The sequence below is a fragment of the Hoplias malabaricus genome, chromosome 5 (assembly GCF_029633855.1).
Source record: "Hoplias malabaricus isolate fHopMal1 chromosome 5, fHopMal1.hap1, whole genome shotgun sequence".
NCBI lineage: Eukaryota > Metazoa > Chordata > Actinopteri > Characiformes > Erythrinidae > Hoplias > Hoplias malabaricus.
Genome location: NC_089804.1, coordinates 22,270,067 through 22,289,794, shown reverse-complemented (window position 1 = coordinate 22,289,794; position 19,728 = coordinate 22,270,067). Strand labels below are relative to the sequence as shown.

The 19,728-nt window shown below is 47.4% G+C and overlaps 1 protein-coding gene across 1 annotated transcript in view; it reads left to right on the top strand.

Annotated features, from left to right (window-relative positions):
- Positions 1 to 19,728, top strand: part of syn2b (synapsin IIb) — an 80,546-nt gene that overhangs the window by 56,504 nt on the left and 4,314 nt on the right. Inside the window, exons 6-12 of the mRNA XM_066670334.1 lie at positions 963 to 1,025; positions 1,383 to 1,525; positions 1,863 to 1,937; positions 3,327 to 3,429; positions 10,932 to 11,084; positions 11,855 to 11,921; positions 18,991 to 19,666. Coding sequence (XP_066526431.1) covers positions 963 to 1,025; positions 1,383 to 1,525; positions 1,863 to 1,937; positions 3,327 to 3,429; positions 10,932 to 11,084; positions 11,855 to 11,921; positions 18,991 to 19,666 — 1,280 coding nt within the window. The remainder of the gene's footprint in view (positions 1 to 962; positions 1,026 to 1,382; positions 1,526 to 1,862; positions 1,938 to 3,326; positions 3,430 to 10,931; positions 11,085 to 11,854; positions 11,922 to 18,990; positions 19,667 to 19,728) is intronic.

Sequence of the window (19,728 nt, the reverse complement as noted above, 5' to 3'; positions counted from 1 at the left end):
GGAGATCCACTGCGTGTTGAAAGGACAGTGCCTTTGTGAGAAGTTTAATAAATGACGCAGAAAACTAAGAACTTCGGCAGGATGTGTACAGCACTGATAGCTCTGAACAGTTATGGAAGTTCCTGCTGCTTGTCTAATGGATTTCCAAAGCTAATATTTACCAGCCATAAACAACCACACCAACACAGGGCATGGTCAGATAAAGGCACACGGTGGAGCTCTATTATGTAGAGTTCTACTTCTAAATAGATTTGCATCCTGGTCATATCAGCGTCCACTGATTCAGTGCTGTTTGAACGTCTAACCTCCAGATGCCTCCAGATACCAGTTCTCGTGGCTCAGCCAGTGATGCACAGAGAGAATCAGAGCTGTGTACACACACAGGACCTTTCTCCAATGTGCAGATACATCTGAGAGCTGCAAATGTTGAGGAAACATCCTCTGAATTTTATAAAAATAATGAACAGCGCATTTCACTGAGTGAATCTGATGTGATTAGGAGTCTAAGCCAAGTGTGGGCTAGAGCTTATGAAGAACACTAACATTAGCCTGTGGTGCTGTGCTCTCTAGAGTGATGGAGCAATACATTAGTATGAGATGGAGTGGAGTGCGGTTTGTGACCCAGAATAAAGCATCCGTTTCAGTACCAGACCTTGGTACTGTGGCTAAATGCAAGCAAATTCTCACAGCAATGTTCCACTATCTAGTGTAAGGCCTTGTAAAACTCTTTCTTGAAGAAATGTTGCGTGAACAGATGTCCCCAAACTTTTGGCCGTGTAGTGTTGATGATTTGTGGTGTTGTAGTTTAACACTGAGCTGAAGTGAGAATTTGGAAATGTGACGCCAGGCACCAACAGCAAACCAAACAAGTCACTCTCCCATTAAAAACAAAACACATTCCCAGTGGGAACCGGCTTTGGATTTTTCTGATTTATGAGATGATTCCACTTCTGTTTTCGCAGATTTCCATGCCTGCATTCCCAGTGGTGGTGAAGATCGGACATGCGCACTCCGGCATGGGGAAGGTGAGGAGCTCTGAGTCCTGGTTCTTGTATGCACTGCTGGAATGTAGCATGTTGAAACAGGGATATAACACATATATGCACAGGATTAATCCATCCATCCATCCATCCATTATCTGTAACCGCTTATCCAATTTAGGGTCGCGGGGGGTCCAGAGCCTACCTGGAATCATCGGGCGCAAGGCGGGAATACACCCGCACAGGGCAACACAGACACACACACATTCACTCACACACTCACACCTACGGACACTTTCGAGTCGCCAATCCACCTGCAACGTGTGTTTTTGCACAGGATTAATGTTGTCAGAAAATGGAGTAGCTGCGATGACTAAGATGCATCTGCTTCTATTTCTTCAGGTGAAAGTAGACAATCACAGTGACTTCCAGGACATTGCCAGTGTGGTGGCCATCACTCAGACGTACACCACCACAGAGTCCTTCATTGACGCCAAATACGACATCAGGGTCCAGAAGATCGGTAGCGACTACAAGGCTTACATGTGGGTGCCCACAAGAAGTCCACTGGCTTCTGGCAGAGAATGAGATAACTGTAGCATCCTGGGTTTATTCATGAGGAATTTGGATTGAATGCATATGCAGTGGGAACAAACTGACTGCAGTAAAGTAGTTTACAATAGGGGGCGCTGTTGAGCTTGTTAACTTTGGGTAATGTAAAGGTACCCCACAGATTAGTGGAGTATGGCTAACTAGTTTCTTCCGATGTTCACCAGATGTGAAATATTTTCACTCTAAGAACCTTAGGCAGCAGACATTTGACAGGCATCTCTTTCTTTTATTAACTCACTGTAACATTTAATTTAACCCTCTGTTCCCCAGGAGGACGTCCATTTCCGGGAACTGGAAGTCCAACACTGGTTCTGCGATGCTGGAGCAAGTCGCAATGACTGAGAAGTGAGTGTTTTCACAAGAGCCATCTGGTGTTCAGAAGCTTAAGGCTTTATATGAGCACAGATGTAAACACCCTCAAAGCTGGAGATCATGCACCTGACTCAGGAGTGATGGTCGTTTGATTGGGTTTAATTGGGTGCAGCACATGGTTGGAACGAATGCCAAAAGCACACCTGGACCGTGCTGGATAAATATCTCACTACTCACATGTCTGAGAGTAATGTTGTTGACATTTATCTAGATTTATCTAAGAGCCACAGAGAAATATTGATGATTTGGTTGTGTTTAAAATACATGTATGATTAAATATCAAAGGAAAATCAAGATGGGGGATAATTTCATGTGAATTCAAAGCAAAAAACATAAAAGTTAATCATTTTGACAGAAGGTGAGTGGTATGTACATATTCTAATTAGTTTTGGTTTGGGATTTAAATAGTTTTTTTCTATAATATTTAATTGTAAATAAAAATTCAACCATTCTCCTGCTATTTTATGATAAATGTTGTGTAGAATTCAAATTGACAACAGTCATTTTATTCAAAACGGAGAAGGGGCATCAGAGGCTAATTCCTCCGGGTGACTGTCTGTGAGGAGTGTGGTGTGTTCTCCCTGTGTCTGCGTGGGTTTCGTCCGGGTACCTGTCTGTGAGGAGTGTGGTGTGTTCTCCCTGTGTCTGCGTGGGTTTCCTCCTGGTGACTGTCTGTGAGGAGTGTGGTGTGTTCTCCCTGTGTCCGTGTGGGTTTCCTCCGGGTGCTCCGGTTTCCTCTCACGGTCCTACCAACACACGTTGGTAGGTGGATTGGCGACTCAAAAGTGTCCGTAGGTGTGAGTGAATGTACGAGTGTGTGTCGCCCTGTCAAAGGACCGGTGACCACTCCAGGGTGTGTTCCTGCCTTGCACCCAATGATTGTTAGTAGGCTCCGGACCCACCACGACCCTGAACTGGATAAGTGCTTACAGACAATGAATGAACGTAAATGTATTCGTTATTAGTTCCTTCAGGAAAAAGGGCTTCAGAAGCATGTTCATCGATTTGTTCTGTTCTTGAGGATAATACTGTATCCACAAGTAAATGTCAGGTTCGGATTCAATGCTTTAAAATGTTAGTGATCGTAAATGTAGTGTGTATATACCACATTTTTAGGGGATTTTTTATTTCATTGTTTTCAATACTATGCAACACTTACCATAAATGACAAAAGAGTGAGAGAATGTTTATTTATGTTACAGAAAAGTACTTTAAAGTGTATTGGTACTCTTAATAATTAGATTGTACTGAGTTTTAAATGCAGTAAAATTCATTCTATAATCCAGGCAGAAGCAGGGAATGCAAACCATTTGTAAACAGAGTGTCACCTTCCACTGCCTTATAATCCTTTTCTCCTCATAGATACAAGCTGTGGGTTGATGCCTGTTCTGAGATTTTCGGAGGCCTGGACATCTGCGCAGTTAAAGCCATACACGGAAAAGACGAGAAAGACTACATCACCGAGGTGAGAGTGATGACACAGTGGGTTAATCCAGAGATATGACCACAAGCAGAGATTTGGGACCATGTTGAGTTTAATTCTGACCATTTGTTCCTCTGTTATTACCACCGCAGCACAGCAATAACTTCCTGAATATATTCACCATACATTACTCCGACTTCATCTCAAGCTTCCTTGAATAATGTGGAGAATAACAGTGAAATGAATTTCTGAAGTGTGTTGATGAATAACAGTGATGTTTAATAAGCTTACACAAGAAAAATGAAACTTCAGGAGCTAGACGGCACGCTGCTGAAACACAAGAACATAAAAAAAGCTTACTGCAAACATTTATCTGTGTGTCATCTGTAGTGTTTATATTAGGCTAAAGCTATGGCTCCGAAGGCTATGAGTGAATGTGGTAAGAGTCTGTGGTTTTATGTTCTGGAGGCGGGTGGAATAAGAAGAGCGTATACCACAGTGATGGGGCACAATTGTCGCCAGGATGCAGACATTGGGGGCGTGTTTTTACAATGGTTTCTGAGGGACAAAATTATAAAAACTTATAATAAACACGTTGCAATTAAGTGGGGATTTTTTTGGGGCCTGGTTTATTCTGTAAGAGTTCTTAGACAGTAAACCACCGATGACGCATAGCTGATTCAAGGCTGTTCCATTACTGGCTGCGGTTTATTTTCTGGGCCACAACATTTTTGTGACAAAAGCAAGTAAATCTCTTTGTTAATATTAGCTTGCAGGTAGCCACCAAACGTAATTTCAAATAAACTCTCTGTGGATTTTATTACTCATTACATCCTGTAATATCAACGTTTTATTTAACTAGGGCAGCACGGTGGCGTGTGGGTTTCCTCTGTGTGACTGTCTGTGAGGAGTGTGGTGTGTTCTCTGTATCTGCGTGGGTTTCCTCTGGGTGCTCCGGTTTCCTTCGACGGTCCAAAAACACACAGGTGGATTGACAATTCAAAAGTGTCCGGAGGTGTGAGTGAATGTGTGAGTGTGTGTCACCCTGAGAAGGACTGGCGCGCCCTCCAGGGTGTATTCCCGCCTTGCACCCAATGATTCTAGGTAGGTTCTAGACTCATCGCGACCTGGATAAGGGTTACAGATAATGAATGAATGAATGAATGAATGTATACCACTGCGTATAGTTTAGCTGCCAAATACATCCAGGTCCTTTGCACGTGAGTTGAGTCCTGACTTCATGTCACTCTCTATAAAGAGTTTGGTGAGTGCTCTCTGTGTCTGTGTGGGTTCCAACAGTACAGCGCCAACACAGAAAATCAAGGTATATAAAGCATATTTATTTATATATATTATTACTGTATTATACATTATAAATACAGCTCTGTTAGTGTAACGTTGTTAGAATGTCCATGCGTCGTATTTGTAAAAAGAGCCATGCCTGAGCAAGTGTACCACTGACAGTCTCAAATGGTGTTATTCAGACAAACACGGGGTCATACATCACAGATCTAGTCTGCCTGTGGGGTGTGTACTCATCACATATTCATTGATCTGCGCAGACTTAATGAAGGTAAAGATGTAGTTACATATTAGTAGTTACAAGAGACTTTTAAGCCAATAGAATTTTTTTTGTCTTATAAATCTGTAATTCTGAAAACTGTAGGAGTTTAATTCATGACCAAATGGTGATTTTAACCACTTCTTATTACAGTATGTAGTATGTAAAATGGCTTTATTACAGAAAAAACCTAACAGCATAACTGTAACATATCAGCAGAACAGTCTGCGTCTCCAAGTGCTGAGTGTTAGCACAGGAACCTGCTCCTTTTAACAGCATCTTTGGACTCTAACTTTATGCAAAACAATTGCCTGTTTTTTGCTGGTAATTTCAAGAATGTTTCCCACCAGGGACCACAGAGTGGGAGAGAACAGTGGAGTTTTGTAGGACACAAAAACACTTAAGAAGAAAAAGAACATATGGGCATCATTTGTTGGGAAGAATCGTGTGGAAATCAATTTCTAGACTTGGTTTCTGCTCACTTTCATCACCTCGGCACAAATGTGACACTTCAGCGGTGTGTGTGTGTGTGTGTGTTAGAGAGAGGGGGAGAGAGAGAGAGAGAGAGAGAGACAGAGAGAGAGAGAGAGAAAGGGAAAGAGAGAGAGAGAGAGAAAGGGAAAGAGAGAGAGAGAGAGACAGAGAGAGAGAAAGAGAGAAAGGGAAAGAGAGAGAGAGAGAGAGAGAGAGAGAGAGAGAGAGAGAGAAATGCAAATGCAAAATTAATTTGTGGAAACAAACACACACACACACACACACACAAACACACAAACACACACACTGCCCCATCACCTCAGTGGTGGTTATTGACGTCATGATGTTGATTCTCCCATGTGCCACACACAGGGATGTGAAGAGAGACTACTCCTCTGGGTAGAATGATAAGCTGATGTCTCTTCTTATTGGTCGGACGCTGACCAATTAACCTGTCGGTAATTATTTCTGGCTGTCGGGAGCCAGGGTTAGAGATCAGAGATATGCAAATCCATTGGTTTGGACCTGGCCGGGAACCTCCAAAGAAAGATTGGGTGGCTGCTGGAGGTGGTGTAGATGTGGCCCGACAGGGGGCGCTGTCCCTGTGGTATAAATGGATCCCAATGCCTGAGCGCAGTGACAGGGACACTGTACTGAACAAATGACCTAAAATAGCTTTGATTGAGTTTTATGCATTTTATTCAAAATTCAAATGGCTTATTTGTGTATGGATAATTGCATAAATAAAAAATAATAATAATACATTTAATCAAATTAATATTAGTACAGGATCCAAACGAAAGAATTCCAAATATGGATCTGAAATATTAAGCTTTGATGCCAGCTCTGTCACAAATCATCGTTTTATGGAGATTATCGTTGTCGTAATGCAGTGGAAAAGAAGCCAAAGCCTTCCATTTTTGGTCACACAAGTTGTCAAGCTTATTTTGGAGCTATGACCATGCTGACCTCTTGGCATCTGAAAATAAGAGGTTTAACTGAACCTCATGATGACCAGTGTCATTCCTCATCCTGGGAAAAAAGAGCGGATTTGAATGGAAGGGTACAATGACAATTAGGGAATGGTTTGTCTCAGAACTCCTGCCCCTCCTTCAGGCTGGATCAGATTGTACTGAACTGTGCTGTGGTGAAAGAGATGGCAATTAGATTTGCGTTCCGATGGGATGTGGCCGTGATTTTCCTCTTTTTCCCCCCGTTTCTTCCTTTTGGAACACCGCAGTGACAAAGCAGCCAAATCCCACAGCCCCTCCATTATCTCCTCCACCAGATAAACACAGCAGCTGTCTTCGTAAAATAACATTACAGCAGCTCCGCTCATTCATCTTTGGATGGGTTACGGCGCTGAAAGCCATCCCCTAAACGTTTTGCTGTGGAGATGATCGCCATGTCGATGTTCAGCTTCATCATCAGCCTCGTGGATGCTCCATGTTTCCATGGCAACTGCCTCCAATGGTTCACATTGCTTGGTGCAGCCATCCACTTTGGACTTTGTCCAGTTGGCCGCAATTATCTTATTGAGACTCTGCCTCTAATTCTCAGGTCATTTGAGTGAAGAACTGAAAAATGTGGGCCATTTTGTATATGACGTAATGTTGGTGATTTATTATATTATTGACCTATTAAGTTTTTCAGTTACAAAATACAGTCAAAATTGTTTTTGTTTTTTTCTTTCTTAATGTACACTGAGGGGCACGGTGGTGCAGCAGGTAGGTGTTGTAGTCACACAGCTCCAGGGACCTGGAGGTTGTGGGTTCAAATCCCACTCCGGGTGACTGTGAGGAGTGTGGTGTGTTCTCCCTGTGTCTGCGTGGGTTTCCTCCGGGTGACTGTCTGTGAGGAGTGTGGTGTGTTCTCCCTGTGTCTGCGTGGGTTTCCTCCGGGTGACTGTCTGTGAGGAATGTGGTGTGTTCTCCCTGTGTCTGCACGGGTTTCCTCCGGGTGACTGTCTGTGAGGAGTGTGGTGTGTTCTCTCTGTGTCTGCGTGGGTTTCCTCCGGGTGACTATCTGTGAGGAGTGTGGTGTGTTCTCCCTGTGTCTGCATGGGTTTCCTCCGGGTGACTGTCTGTGAGGAGTGTGGTGTGTTCTCTCTGTGTCTGCGTGGGTTTCCTCCGGGTGACTGTCTGTGAGGAGTGTGGTGTGTTCTCTCTGTGTCTGCGTGGGTTTCCTCCGGGTGACTATCTGTCTGGAGTGTGGTGTGTTCTCCCTGTGTCTGCATGGGTTTCCTCCGGGTGACTGTCTGTGAGGAGTGTGGTGTGTTCTCTCTGTGTCTGCGTGGATTTCCTCTGGGTGACTGTCTGTGAGGAGTGTGGTGTGTTCTCCCTGTGTCTGCGTAGGTTTCCTCCGGGTGACTGTCAGTGAGGAGTGTGGTGTGTTCTCCCTGTGTCCGTGTGGGTGTCCTCCGGGTGACTGTCTGTGAGGAGTGTGGTGTGTTCTCTCTGTGTCTGCGTGGGTTTCCTCCGGGTGACTGTCTGTGAGGAGTGTGGTGTGTGCTCCCTTTGTCTGCGTGGGTTTCCTCCGGGTGCTCCGGTTTCCTCCCACGCTCCAGAAACACACGTTGGTAGGTGGATTGGTGACTCAAAGTGTCCGTAGGTGTGAGTGTGTGAGTGAATGTGTGTGTGTTGCCCTGTGAAGGACTGGCGCCCCCTCCAGGGTGTATTCCTGCCTTGCGCCCAATGATTCCAGGTAGGCTCCGGAACCACCGTGACCCTGAACTGGATAAGGGTTATCATTCAATGAATGAATGAATTAATGTACACTGATAATCCACAAGATTAAGACCACAGAGAGTTACACTGGTTACAATGACATCTGTCAGGCATATATCAGGCAGCAAATGACCAGTACATTTTTGAAGTTGATGTTAGAAGCAGGAGTAAGCATCTCAGTCATTTTTATGAGGACCACAATGGATTGGTTATAATGTTTTGCTTAGAACATCTCTAAAATGGCAGACCTCGTTTCGTGTTCCTAGTGTACAGTGGTTAGAACCTGCCAAAGGGGGTCCAGGGAAGGACTGCGAATCAGAGTCTTGTGCACCCAAAGCTTTACCTGGAGCAAAGGCTGGCCCTTGTGATACAATCTGACAGAAGAGCTACTGTAGCACACACTGCTGAAAGAGTTAATGCTGGATCTGATAGAAAGTGCATCTCAGTTTGTGCTATAGTTACTGGCCCACACAGAGAACCTCTGCTCACCTCAGGCCACTTTCAATACGTACTAACCACTGTATTCAAAGAATACTTTATAACAGCTGCCATATTGGGGATGTTCTCACTAGTTCAGCCATTTTTTAAGCCTGAGAAAATCATATGTAAATGAATTGTTTGTCTTCACACATCAAGGTCCAGACACTGAAGGCTTAATTTACCAGATCCTTACGATTTCTAATTAATACTCCTTCACAGTAATGTTTACTCGTGGAGCAGATGCAACGATAGACAAATTAGATATGGTTTGCATTTGTTTCTTGCTTTGCCCTTGCAGTCTTATTTACTGAAGTGGAAACACTATTCATAGCATGGTCAGAGACTAGAGAGAGGAGAAGAGACAGGAATGATTGTAGACTTTGGAGGAGGACTCCTGCTACTGCTTATGTTTCTTATATAACATCCTCAGAGAGAGAGAGAGAGAGAGAGAGAGAGAGAGGACAAAAATGATGGAGAGTACGAGAGGGAAGGTAAAGAGTGAAAGATTTTAGAGAGAGAGAGAGAGAGAGAGAGAGAGAAAGAGAGAGAGAGAGTGAGGGGGAGAAAGAGAGGGTGAGAGAGAGAGAGAGGGGATGAAAATGATGGAGAGTGAAAGAGGGAAGGTGAAGAGTGAAAAATAGGGAGAGAGAGGGGGGAGAGAAGGAGAGAGAGAGAGAGAGAGAGAGGACAAAAATGATGGAGAGTAAGAGAGGGAAGGTAAAGAGTGAAAGATTTTAGAGAGAGAGAGAGAGAGAAAGAGAGAGAATGAGGGGGAGAAAGAGAGGGAGAGAGAGAGAGAGAGAGAGAGAGAGGATGAAAATGATGGAGAGTGAAAGAGGGAAGGTGAAGAGTGAAAGATAGGGAGAGTGAGAGGGGGGAGAGAAGGAGAGAGAGAGAGGATGAAAATGATGGAGAGTGAAAGATAGGGAGAGAGACGGGGAGAGAAGGAGAGAGAGAGAGAGAGGATGAAAATGATGGAGAGTGAAAGAGGGAAGGTGAAGAGTGAAAGATAGGGAGAGAGGGGGGGAGAGAAGGAGAGAGAGAGATAGAGAGAGAGAGAGAGAGAGGACAAAAATAATGGAGAGTAAAAGAGGGAAGGTGAAGAGTGAAAGATAGAGAGGGAGAGAGAAAGAGAGAGGGAGGGAGAGAGAGAGAGGACGAAAATGATGGAGAGTCAAAGAGGGAAGGTGAAGAGTGAAAGATAGGGAGAGTGAGAGGGGGGAGAGAAGGAGAGAGAGAGAGAGAGAGGATGAAAATGGTGGAGAGTGAAAGAGGGAAGGTGAAGAGTGAAAGATGGGGAGAGGAGAGAGAGAGAGAGAGAGAGGATGAAAATGATGGAGAGAGACGGGGGAGAGAGACGGGGGAGAGAGAGAGAGAGAGAGAGAGAGAGAGAGAGAGAGAGAGAGAGAGAGGACGAAAATGATGGAGAATAAAAGAGGGAAGGTGAAGAGTGAAAGATAGGGAGAGTGAGAGGGGGGAGAGAAGGAGAGAGAGAGAGAGAGAGAGAGAGAGAGAGAGAGAGAGAGAGAGAGAGAGAGAGAGAGAGGATGAAAATGATGGAGAGTGAAAGAGGGAAGGTGAAGAGTGAAAGATAGGGAGAGAGAGGGGGGAGAAAGAGAGAGAGAGAGAGAGAGAGAGAGAGAGAGAGAGAGAGAGAGAGAGAGGACAAAAATGATGGAGAGTAAAAGAGGGATGGTGAAGAGTGAAAGATAGGGAGAGAGAGGGGGGAGAAGGAGAGAGAGAGAGAGAGAGAGAGGACAAAAATGATGGAGAGTAAAAGAGGGATGTTGAAGAGTGAAAGATAGAGAGGGAGAGAAGGAGAGAGAGAGAGAGAAAGAGAGAGGGAGGGAGAGAGAGAGAGGACGAAAATGATGGAGAGTCAAAGAGGGAAGGGAAAGAGTGAAAGATGAGAGAGAGAGAGAGAGAGAGAGAGAGAGAGAGAGAGAGAGAGAGATGTCCTGTCCAGTGCTTTTGAGCCTTGACCTTCTCTGAATGATGTGATCTATGAGAAGCTTCCAGAGTCACGGTCAGATCTAGATCGAGGTCAATGAGGATTCAGAGACAGTCACATGGTCAAAAGAGAGCAGACATTTTATAAACTCTAAAGGCTCTCATAGACATTTAAAGCCATCATCAGCACCTGACTTTCCTAATGCTCTTGTGACTGAATACAATGAAACCCCCACGCCATCATTAGGGGGTGGCTCTTCACTATTCACCAAATTGATACGAGCAGGTGTCCATTTATTGCCGTATGTGTAGCCTGTATGAACACTGAAGGCCAATATATTATTTTTGTCCAGGTGGTGGGTTCCTCCATGCAGCTGATCGGAGAGCACCAGGCTGAAGACCGGCAGCTGATAGCCGAGGTTGTTCTGGCCAAAATGAACCAAGTGTTCAGCCGCCCACAAGCTCGCCCACAACAGAGACCCCTCACTGCTGTCCAGCAACCACAGGTAACGCCCTCGGAGAGCTTCATACCAGCACACAACACACCTAAGGTTAACTTTAACTCTGTGAAGTCAGGGGGAAATGGTCTCCTCCAGAGTCTCTGCATTCACAGCCCTGAAGCATGTTAATGCAGCTCCTGGAGTGGGTTCAGGTCCAGTGGCGCCACCTGGTGTACATGCTCTTCCATTTTATATCCCTGCTTCATACTGACACCCACTCATAATAAAATGAAAGTGTGGCAATACTTTAGAAAGTTATTTAAGGCATGGGAGCAGCTAAATATGTGGGAACGTGATTTAAACAACACTACAGTTACAGTTCTAATATATTATTTTAATTACTGTGATGCTCAACTGAGTTGTAGCAGGAATAATAGAGCCTTTGGGATGGCTTTTCCTAGGGCTCTGTAGAAGGCTGATTTTTCATTAATATCTGTCCTTGACTGGTCAACATTCACTGATTGATTGATTATTTTAAGCAGGGCTTGTGTGTGGAGATTATGAAAGCAGTGTGTGTGCAATACGGTGCCCTGCTTGTGACATCACTTCCGAAGACTTTAAGGCATGTGAACGACTTAAAAATGTACGGGAACATTCCCATCTGTCGGCGCTTTATTAATTCCTGCCTCAGCAATGGGTGAAAGTATTTGTTATAAGAGCTGCCTACAACCTCCGGGGTCTAAGGTGTATATCTGGAGTTCAAATGAAACAGCATTGCTTTTCTACATGTTGTATTCTCTGTGTGTATTTCTTTGTGTGTGTGTGTGTGTCTACAGAGTGCTGCTGTGAAGGAAGGCCAGTCTGACCCCAACAAGACCCCGTTGCAGCGCGCCCCTCCTCAAGGTTGTTTACAGTATATTCTCGACTGTAATGGAGTTGCTCCAGGAGCAAAACAAGTCCAGAAAATGTGATCCATCCACAAAACAAAGGCCAGACACACGTTCAGATGCAGTGAAAATAAAAACCCTACAGTTTGGGTTAAGCTTGGTTTGAGCTCTTAAGCAGTGATTGACTTGGTGTTGACTCTGTCTCGTCTCTATGCAGCGCTCAGATGTCCACGTTTGTCCATACGCTTCTCTCAGCTTTTTTCCGATTACTTGTAACTTGTGTGTGTTGGAGGTTTACACTGAAACCCAATGCTGTTTGTGCCTACGCCAGGTCCGGTGCTGCTCTAGTCCTCATGGCTGAATGTAACCTGCAAGTTTGTGGTACTTTCTCAGTACTGATGATTATTTTGGATGATTTCTGATCGCCTGGTGACAATACTAAGATTGGACGGATATTTTGTGCATGCTAAAACATTTATCTGCATTTATATAGCACCGTGCTAAACCTGAGGCCACTCTTCCAATAATTTTCCAATGATTCGGTACAAGTTACATCAGTGTGCAGTGTGGTGTGTTCTCTCTGTGTCTGCATGGGTTTCCTCCGGGTGACTGTATGTGAGGAGTGTGGTGTGTTCTCTCTGTGTCTGTGTGGGTTTCCTCCGGGTGACTGTCTGTGAGGAGTGGGAGTGAGTGTGTGAGTGTGTGTGTTGCCCTGTGAAGGACTGGCGCCCCCTCCAGGGTGTATTCCTGCCTTGCGCCCAGTAATTCCAGGTAGGCTCTGGAGCCACCACGACCCTGAACTGGATAAGGGTTACAGGTAATGAATGAATGTACTGGCCGTTTTATCTGGCAATGAAACACTGAAGGGCGGTCTCTGGCTTTGTGCAGTGCTGTGTGCGCGAGTGTGTTTCAGGTGTGTGATACTGATGTTTAAGTAGCTGTTGCATGAAAGATGTGCAGATTTGGAATGTATCAGTTTTTCATTGCTGAGATTTTAATAGAGAACTGCAGTATGCATGGTTGTGTGTGAATGTGGTCTGGAAGGTGGTGTTAACACATCAGCAGATGACTCTTGAGAGACAGGGGAATAGCATTAATTTTTAAGGTGGCTTCGAATATTTTTGGGCTGAAGGCTTCTGGGTTTTTCCTAAGAGTAAGATCTGGCTTCCTTTAAACTCTACACTTTATATTGTTTATGTTGATGCATTTCTTCAGCCTAGACCTTCCATAACAACAGAGAAAAACACCACTCGTATTTCTAATCAATCATGTTTCAGATCAAATCTAAACAATAGAGAAGTTTCTTTAGTTGTTTATTATCGGTTTATCATTTCTCTGAGCTCCTTGTGCTTTAAAAAGCTATACACCATGCCTTGCACTTGTGTGTGAACCTATGATGCATGTTAACAAGAGATAAATGTTATTTCTGAAGATATTTTGCATGATCTTTTACCAAAGAGTGGAGAGAAGAATCAGAGAAAGGTCTTTTGCTTTGAAATTACTTTGAATGTTATTTGTGCATTGATTTTTCTGAGCTTTAAAAATATTGTCTGCCTGTTTTTCATCTTCTGAGAGTTTAATAATGATGCTTGTGCTTTACGTAATTGATTTTACTTACAAAGCTGCTTTCAAGATTAAAAAATAAATTACTGAATGTTACTGTCTCTTTAAATCCAGTACTTGAGCTGAAGATTTGGACAAAGACTTTGAGTGCTTTCTGATACAGACCCTAGTTTTATCCCCCTCATGTCCAAAGTAATAAAGCTCCCCTTTACAAGACCTACATATTGTGTTACTGTATGAAATTTTATTTCCATCATTTAAAGTATTGTAAACCCTTTATTTGAACTCACATAGGGACTCCATAATCCATACATTATCACTGTGTAACTTTTATAAAGTAATGTATACTGCAGTATCTCCCAGTGGCATGAGATGTTTAATGACAGATATGACTTTATAGTTTACAGAATCAAGAGGGAAAATATTCATAAGACCCACATAAGCCTTTATAACATGCTGCATGGGAACAAACAAACAGTTACGAAAATCATCAGTTTTGTTGATGAGAATGACCACTGTGTCTGCGTGGGTTTCCTTCGAGTGACTGTCTGTGAGGAGTGTGGTGTGTTCTCCCTGTGTCTGCGTGGGTTTCCTCCGGGTGACTGTCTGTGAGGAGTGTGGTGTGTTCTCTCTGTGTCTGCGTAGGTTTCCTCCAGGTGACTGTCTGTGAGGAGCGTGGTGTTCTCCCTGTGTCCACGTGCGTTTCCTCCGGGTGACTGTCTGGGAGGAGTGTGGTGTGTTCTCCCTGTGTCTGCGTGGGTTTCCTCCGGGTGACTGTCTGTGAGGAGTGTTGTGTTCTCCCTGTGTCCGCGTGGGTTTCCTCCGGGTGACTGTCTGTGAGGAGTTTGGTGTGTTCTTCCTGTGTCTGCGTGGGTTTCCTCCGGGTGACTGTCTGTGAGGAGTGTTTTGTTCTCCCTGTGTCCGAGTGGGTTTCCTCCGGGTGACTGTCTGTGAGGAGTGTGGTGTGTTCTCCCTGTGTCTGCGTGGGTTTCCTCCGGGTGACTGTCTGTGAGGAGTGTGGTGTGTTCTCTCTGTGTCTGCGTGAGTTTCCTCCAGGTGACTGTCTGTGAGGAGTGTGGTGTTCTCCCTGTGTCCACGTGCGTTTCCTCCCGGTGACTGTCTGGGAGGAGTGTGGTGTGTTCTCCCTGTGTCTGCGTGGGTTTCCTCCGGGTGACTGTCTGTGAGGAGTGTGGTGTGTTCTCCCTGTGTCTGCGTGGGTTTCCTCCGGGTGACTGTCTGTGAGGAGTGTGGTGTGTTCTCCCTGTGTCTGCGTGGGTTTCCTCTGGGTGACTGTCTGTGAGGAGTGTGGTGTGTTCTCCCTGTGTCTGCGTGGGTTTCCTTCGAGTGACTGTCTGTGAGGAGTGTGGTGTGTTCTCCCTGTGTCTGCGTGGGTTTCCTCCGGGTGACTGTCTGTGAGGAGTGTGGTGTGTTCTCTCTGTGTCTGCGTAGGTTTCCTCCAGGTGACTGTCTGTGAGGAGCGTGGTGTTCTCCCTGTGTCCACGTGCGTTTCCTCCGGGTGACTGTCTGGGAGGAGTGTGGTGTGTTCTCCCTGTGTCTGCGTGGGTTTCCTCCGGGTGACTGTCTGTGAGGAGTGTTGTGTTCTCCCTGTGTCCGCGTGGGTTTCCTCCGGGTGACTGTCTGTGAGGAGTTTGGTGTGTTCTTCCTGTGTCTGCGTGGGTTTCCTCCGGGTGACTGTCTGTGAGGAGTGTTTTGTTCTCCCTGTGTCCGAGTGGGTTTCCTCCGGGTGACTGTCTGTGAGGAGTGTGGTGTGTTCTCCCTGTGTCTGCGTGGGTTTCCTCCGGGTGACTGTCTGTGAGGAGTGTGGTGTTCTCCCTGTGTCCACGTGCGTTTCCTCCCGGTGACTGTCTGGGAGGAGTGTGGTGTGTTCTCCCTGTGTCTGCGTGGGTTTCCTCCGGGTGACTATCTGTGAGGAGTGTTGTGTTCTCCCTGTGTCCACGTGGGTTTCCTCCGGGTGACTGTCTGTGAGGAGTGTGGTGTGTTCTCCCTGTGTCTGCGTGGGTTTCCTCCGGGTGACTGTCTGTGAGGAGTGTGGTGTGTTCTCTCTGTGTCTGCGTGGGTTTCCTCCGGGTGACTGTCTGTGAGGAGTGTGGTGTGTTCTCCCTGTGTCCACGTGCGTTTCCTCCGGGTGACTGTCTGTGAGGAGTGTGGTGTGTTCTCCCTGTGTCTGCGTGGGTTTCCTCCGGGTGACTGTCTGTGTGGAGTGTAGTGTTCTCCCTGTGTCCACGTGCGTTTCCTCCGGGTGACTGTCTGTGAGGAGTGTGTTGTGTTCTCCCTGTGTCCACGTGCGTTTCCTCCGGGTGACTGTCTGTGAGGAGTGTGGTGTTCTCCCTGTGTCCACGTGCGTTTCCTCCCGGTGACTGTCTGGGAGGAGTGTGGTGTGTTCTCCCTGTGTCTGCGTGGGTTTCCTCCGGGTGACTGTCTGTGAGGAGTGTTGTGTTCTCCCTGTGTCCACGTGGGTTTCCTCCGGGTGACTGTCTGTGAGGAGTGTGGTGTGTTCTCCCTGTGTCTGCGTGGGTTTCCTTCGGGTGACTGTCTGTGAGGAGTGTGGTGTGTTCTCTCTGTGTCCGCGTGGGTTTCCTCCGGGTGACTGTCTGTGAGGAGTGTGGTGTGTTCTCCCTGTGTCTGCGTGGGTTTCCTCCGGGTGACTGTCTGTGAGGAGTGTGGTGTGTTCTCTCTGTGTCCGCGTGGGTTTCCTCCGGGTGACTGTCTGTGAGGAGTGTGGTGTGTTCTCCCTGTGTCCACGTGCGTTTCCTCCGGGTGACTGTCTGTGAGGAGTGTGGTGTGTTCTCCCTGTGTCTGCGTGGGTTTCCTCCGGGTGACTGTCTGTGTGGAGTGTAGTGTTCTCCCTGTGTCTGCGTGGGTTTCCTCCGGGTGACTGTCTGTGAGGAGTGTGGTGTGTTCTCCCTGTGTCTGCGTGCATTTCCTCCGGGTGACTGTCTGTGAGGAGTGTGGTGTGTTCTCCCTGTGTCTGCGTGGGTTTCCTCCGGGTGACTGTCTGTGTGGAGTGTAGTGTTCTCCCTGTGTCCACGTGCGTTTCCTCCGGGTGACTGTCTGTGAGGAGTGTGTTGTGTTCTCCCTGTGTCCACGTGCGTTTCCTCCGGGTGACTGTCTGTGAGGAGTGTGGTGTTCTCCCTGTGTCCACGTGCGTTTCCTCCCGGTGACTGTCTGGGAGGAGTGTGGTGTGTTCTCCCTGTGTCTGCGTGGGTTTCCTCCGGGTGACTGTCTGTGAGGAGTGTTGTGTTCTCCCTGTGTCCACGTGGGTTTCCTCCGGGTGACTGTCTGTGAGGAGTGTGGTGTGTTCTCCCTGTGTCTGCGTGGGTTTCCTTCGGGTGACTGTCTGTGAGGAGTGTGGTGTGTTCTCTCTGTGTCCGCGTGGGTTTCCTCCGGGTGACTGTCTGTGAGGAGTGTGGTGTGTTCTCCCTGTGTCTGCGTGGGTTTCCTCCGGGTGACTGTCTGTGAGGAGTGTGGTGTGTTCTCTCTGTGTCCGCGTGGGTTTCCTCCGGGTGACTGTCTGTGAGGAGTGTGGTGTGTTCTCCCTGTGTCCACGTGCGTTTCCTCCGGGTGACTGTCTGTGAGGAGTGTGGTGTGTTCTCTCTGTGTCCGCGTGGGTTTCCTCCGGGTGACTGTCTGTGAGGAGTGTGGTGTGTTCTCCCTGTGTCCACGTGCGTTTCCTCCGGGTGACTGTCTGTGAGGAGTGTGGTGTGTTCTCCCTGTGTCTGCGTGGGTTTCCTCCGGGTGACTGTCTGTGTGGAGTGTAGTGTTCTCCCTGTGTCTGCGTGGGTTTCCTCCGGGTGACTGTCTGTGAGGAGTGTGGTGTGTTCTCCCTGTGTCTGCGTGCATTTCCTCCGGGTGACTGTCTGTGAGGAGTGTGGTGTGTTCTCCCTGTGTCTGCGTGGGTTTCCTCCGGGTGACTGTCTGTGTGGAGTGTAGTGTTCTCCCTGTGTCCACGTGCGTTTCCTCCGGGTGACTGTCTGTGAGGAGTGTGTTGTGTTCTCCCTGTGTCCACGTGCGTTTCCTCCGGGTGACTGTCTGTGAGGAGTGTGGTGTTCTCCCTGTGTCCACGTGCGTTTCCTCCCGGTGACTGTCTGGGAGGAGTGTGGTGTGTTCTCCCTGTGTCTGCGTGGGTTTCCTCCGGGTGACTGTCTGTGAGGAGTGTTGTGTTCTCCCTGTGTCCACGTGGGTTTCCTCCGGGTGACTGTCTGTGAGGAGTGTGGTGTGTTCTCCCTGTGTCTGCGTGGGTTTCCTTCGGGTGACTGTCTGTGAGGAGTGTGGTGTGTTCTCTCTGTGTCCGCGTGGGTTTCCTCCGGGTGACTGTCTGTGAGGAGTGTGGTGTGTTCTCCCTGTGTCTGCGTGGGTTTCCTCCGGGTGACTGTCTGTGAGGAGTGTGGTGTGTTCTCTCTGTGTCCGCGTGGGTTTCCTCCGGGTGACTGTCTGTGAGGAGTGTGGTGTGTTCTCCCTGTGTCCACGTGCGTTTCCTCCGGGTGACTGTCTGTGAGGAGTGTGGTGTGTTCTCCCTGTGTCTGCGTGGGTTTCCTCCGGGTGACTGTCTGTGTGGAGTGTAGTGTTCTCCCTGTGTCTGCGTGGGTTTCCTCCGGGTGACTGTCTGTGAGGAGTGTGGTGTGTTCTCCCTGTGTCTGCGTGCATTTCCTCCTGGTGAATGTCTGTGAGGAGTGTAGTGTTCTCCCTGTGTCTGCGTGGGTTTCCTCCGGGTGCTCCTGTTTCCTCCTACAATCTAAAAACACACGTTGGTAGGTGGATTGGTGACTCAAAAGTGTCCATAGGTGTGAATGTGTGTGTCGCCCTGTGAAGGACTGGCGCCCCCTCCAGGGTGTGTTCCTGCTTTGTGCCCAGTGATTCCGGGTAGGCTCCGGACCCACCGCCACCCTGAAACAGATAAGCGCATACAACGAACGAATGAATGAATGAATGAATGAATGAATGAATAATGTTTCATGTACACCAACTCTTTACACGGCCATTCTGCATGTTTCCCTTTATCCATTTAACCACATTCTGACACATCTGTGAGATTTCATATTTATATTTTTGTTGAGAACTAGATGAGGAGGTTGAGGACAGAATTGAAAAAATTCTTTCACATTTTGAGGTGATGCATGTGTTTACTTTGTGTTATTTTGCATGATGGTCTCCTCCAGGACACTTTTTCTTTATATCCTTTCCTTTTGGAAGCCTGAAACCTTTCTCCTGAGTTTATTTTGTCTTCTGATGAAAATAAAAGAGCTTCCCGCTGCACTGTAAAATAAAAGACGAGTCAGTTTTCAAATTTGAGAACCTTTAACAGCATTTACAGTGTGGTGAGTTCATACCTCTGTGGATGAGACCCTCTACTTGAACCTTTTACTTTGGCCAGACTTGGGGGTCTTCTTTGCTATGACTGATTTGAACGTCATAAAGTAACTTGGTGCTGGATTTAAAATGTTTTAAAATTGCTCTGAAATGCAATGTTGTAATGTGATGAGTCTCTTTTGTACTAAACCTAGGGGCCCCAGCGAAAGCCCAAGAGTCACAAGCTAAGAGTCAAGAGCCACCAGCTGAGCCGGCCCCTAGTGCTCCAGTCTCGGAACCCAAGCCAAAAGCGGCTCCTTCCTCAGCTCCTCCTCCCACCACACAGCAACCCAAGCCCCAGGTTCAGGGATCTCCTGCTCCAGCTCCAGGAAAGCCATCAGAACTGCCCCCCAAACCCCAGCCTCCCAAGCCCCTTCCCCCAAAGCCTGTTCCTCCGGTGCGTCGAAACTCCAAGCCTCAGATCCAGCCAAAGCCCCAGACCCCACCCCCAGCCAAAGCTCACCCTAAAGTCCAGTCTAACACCACAGAGCAGGCTCCAGCCAAAGCTGAAGCTCAGTCAGATTCACAGGTCCAGTCCCCAGCCAAAGCGGCCTCCAAGCCCCAGTCCCCGGCCAAACCCCTGTCCCCGGCCAAACCCCAGTCCCCGGCCAAACCCCAATCCCCGGCCAAACCCCAGCTCCATCCCAAACCTGCGCCCAAAGACCAAGCCCAGGAGGAGGCTCCAGCCCAGAGAGTGGCCCCGTCTGAATCACCCTCCTCCAACACCTCCTCTACCCCTGCCCCTGCCCCAGCTCCGGCCAATGCCCCTGCCCCGGCTCCAGTAGAGGAACAGCCTCCACCGCAACAGAAATCTTCCCATCCTTTCTTGAAGTAAGGGCTTTCTTCACACACCTCTCATGTCTTTAAAGCGTGTTTTAATCTAGATTAGGTCT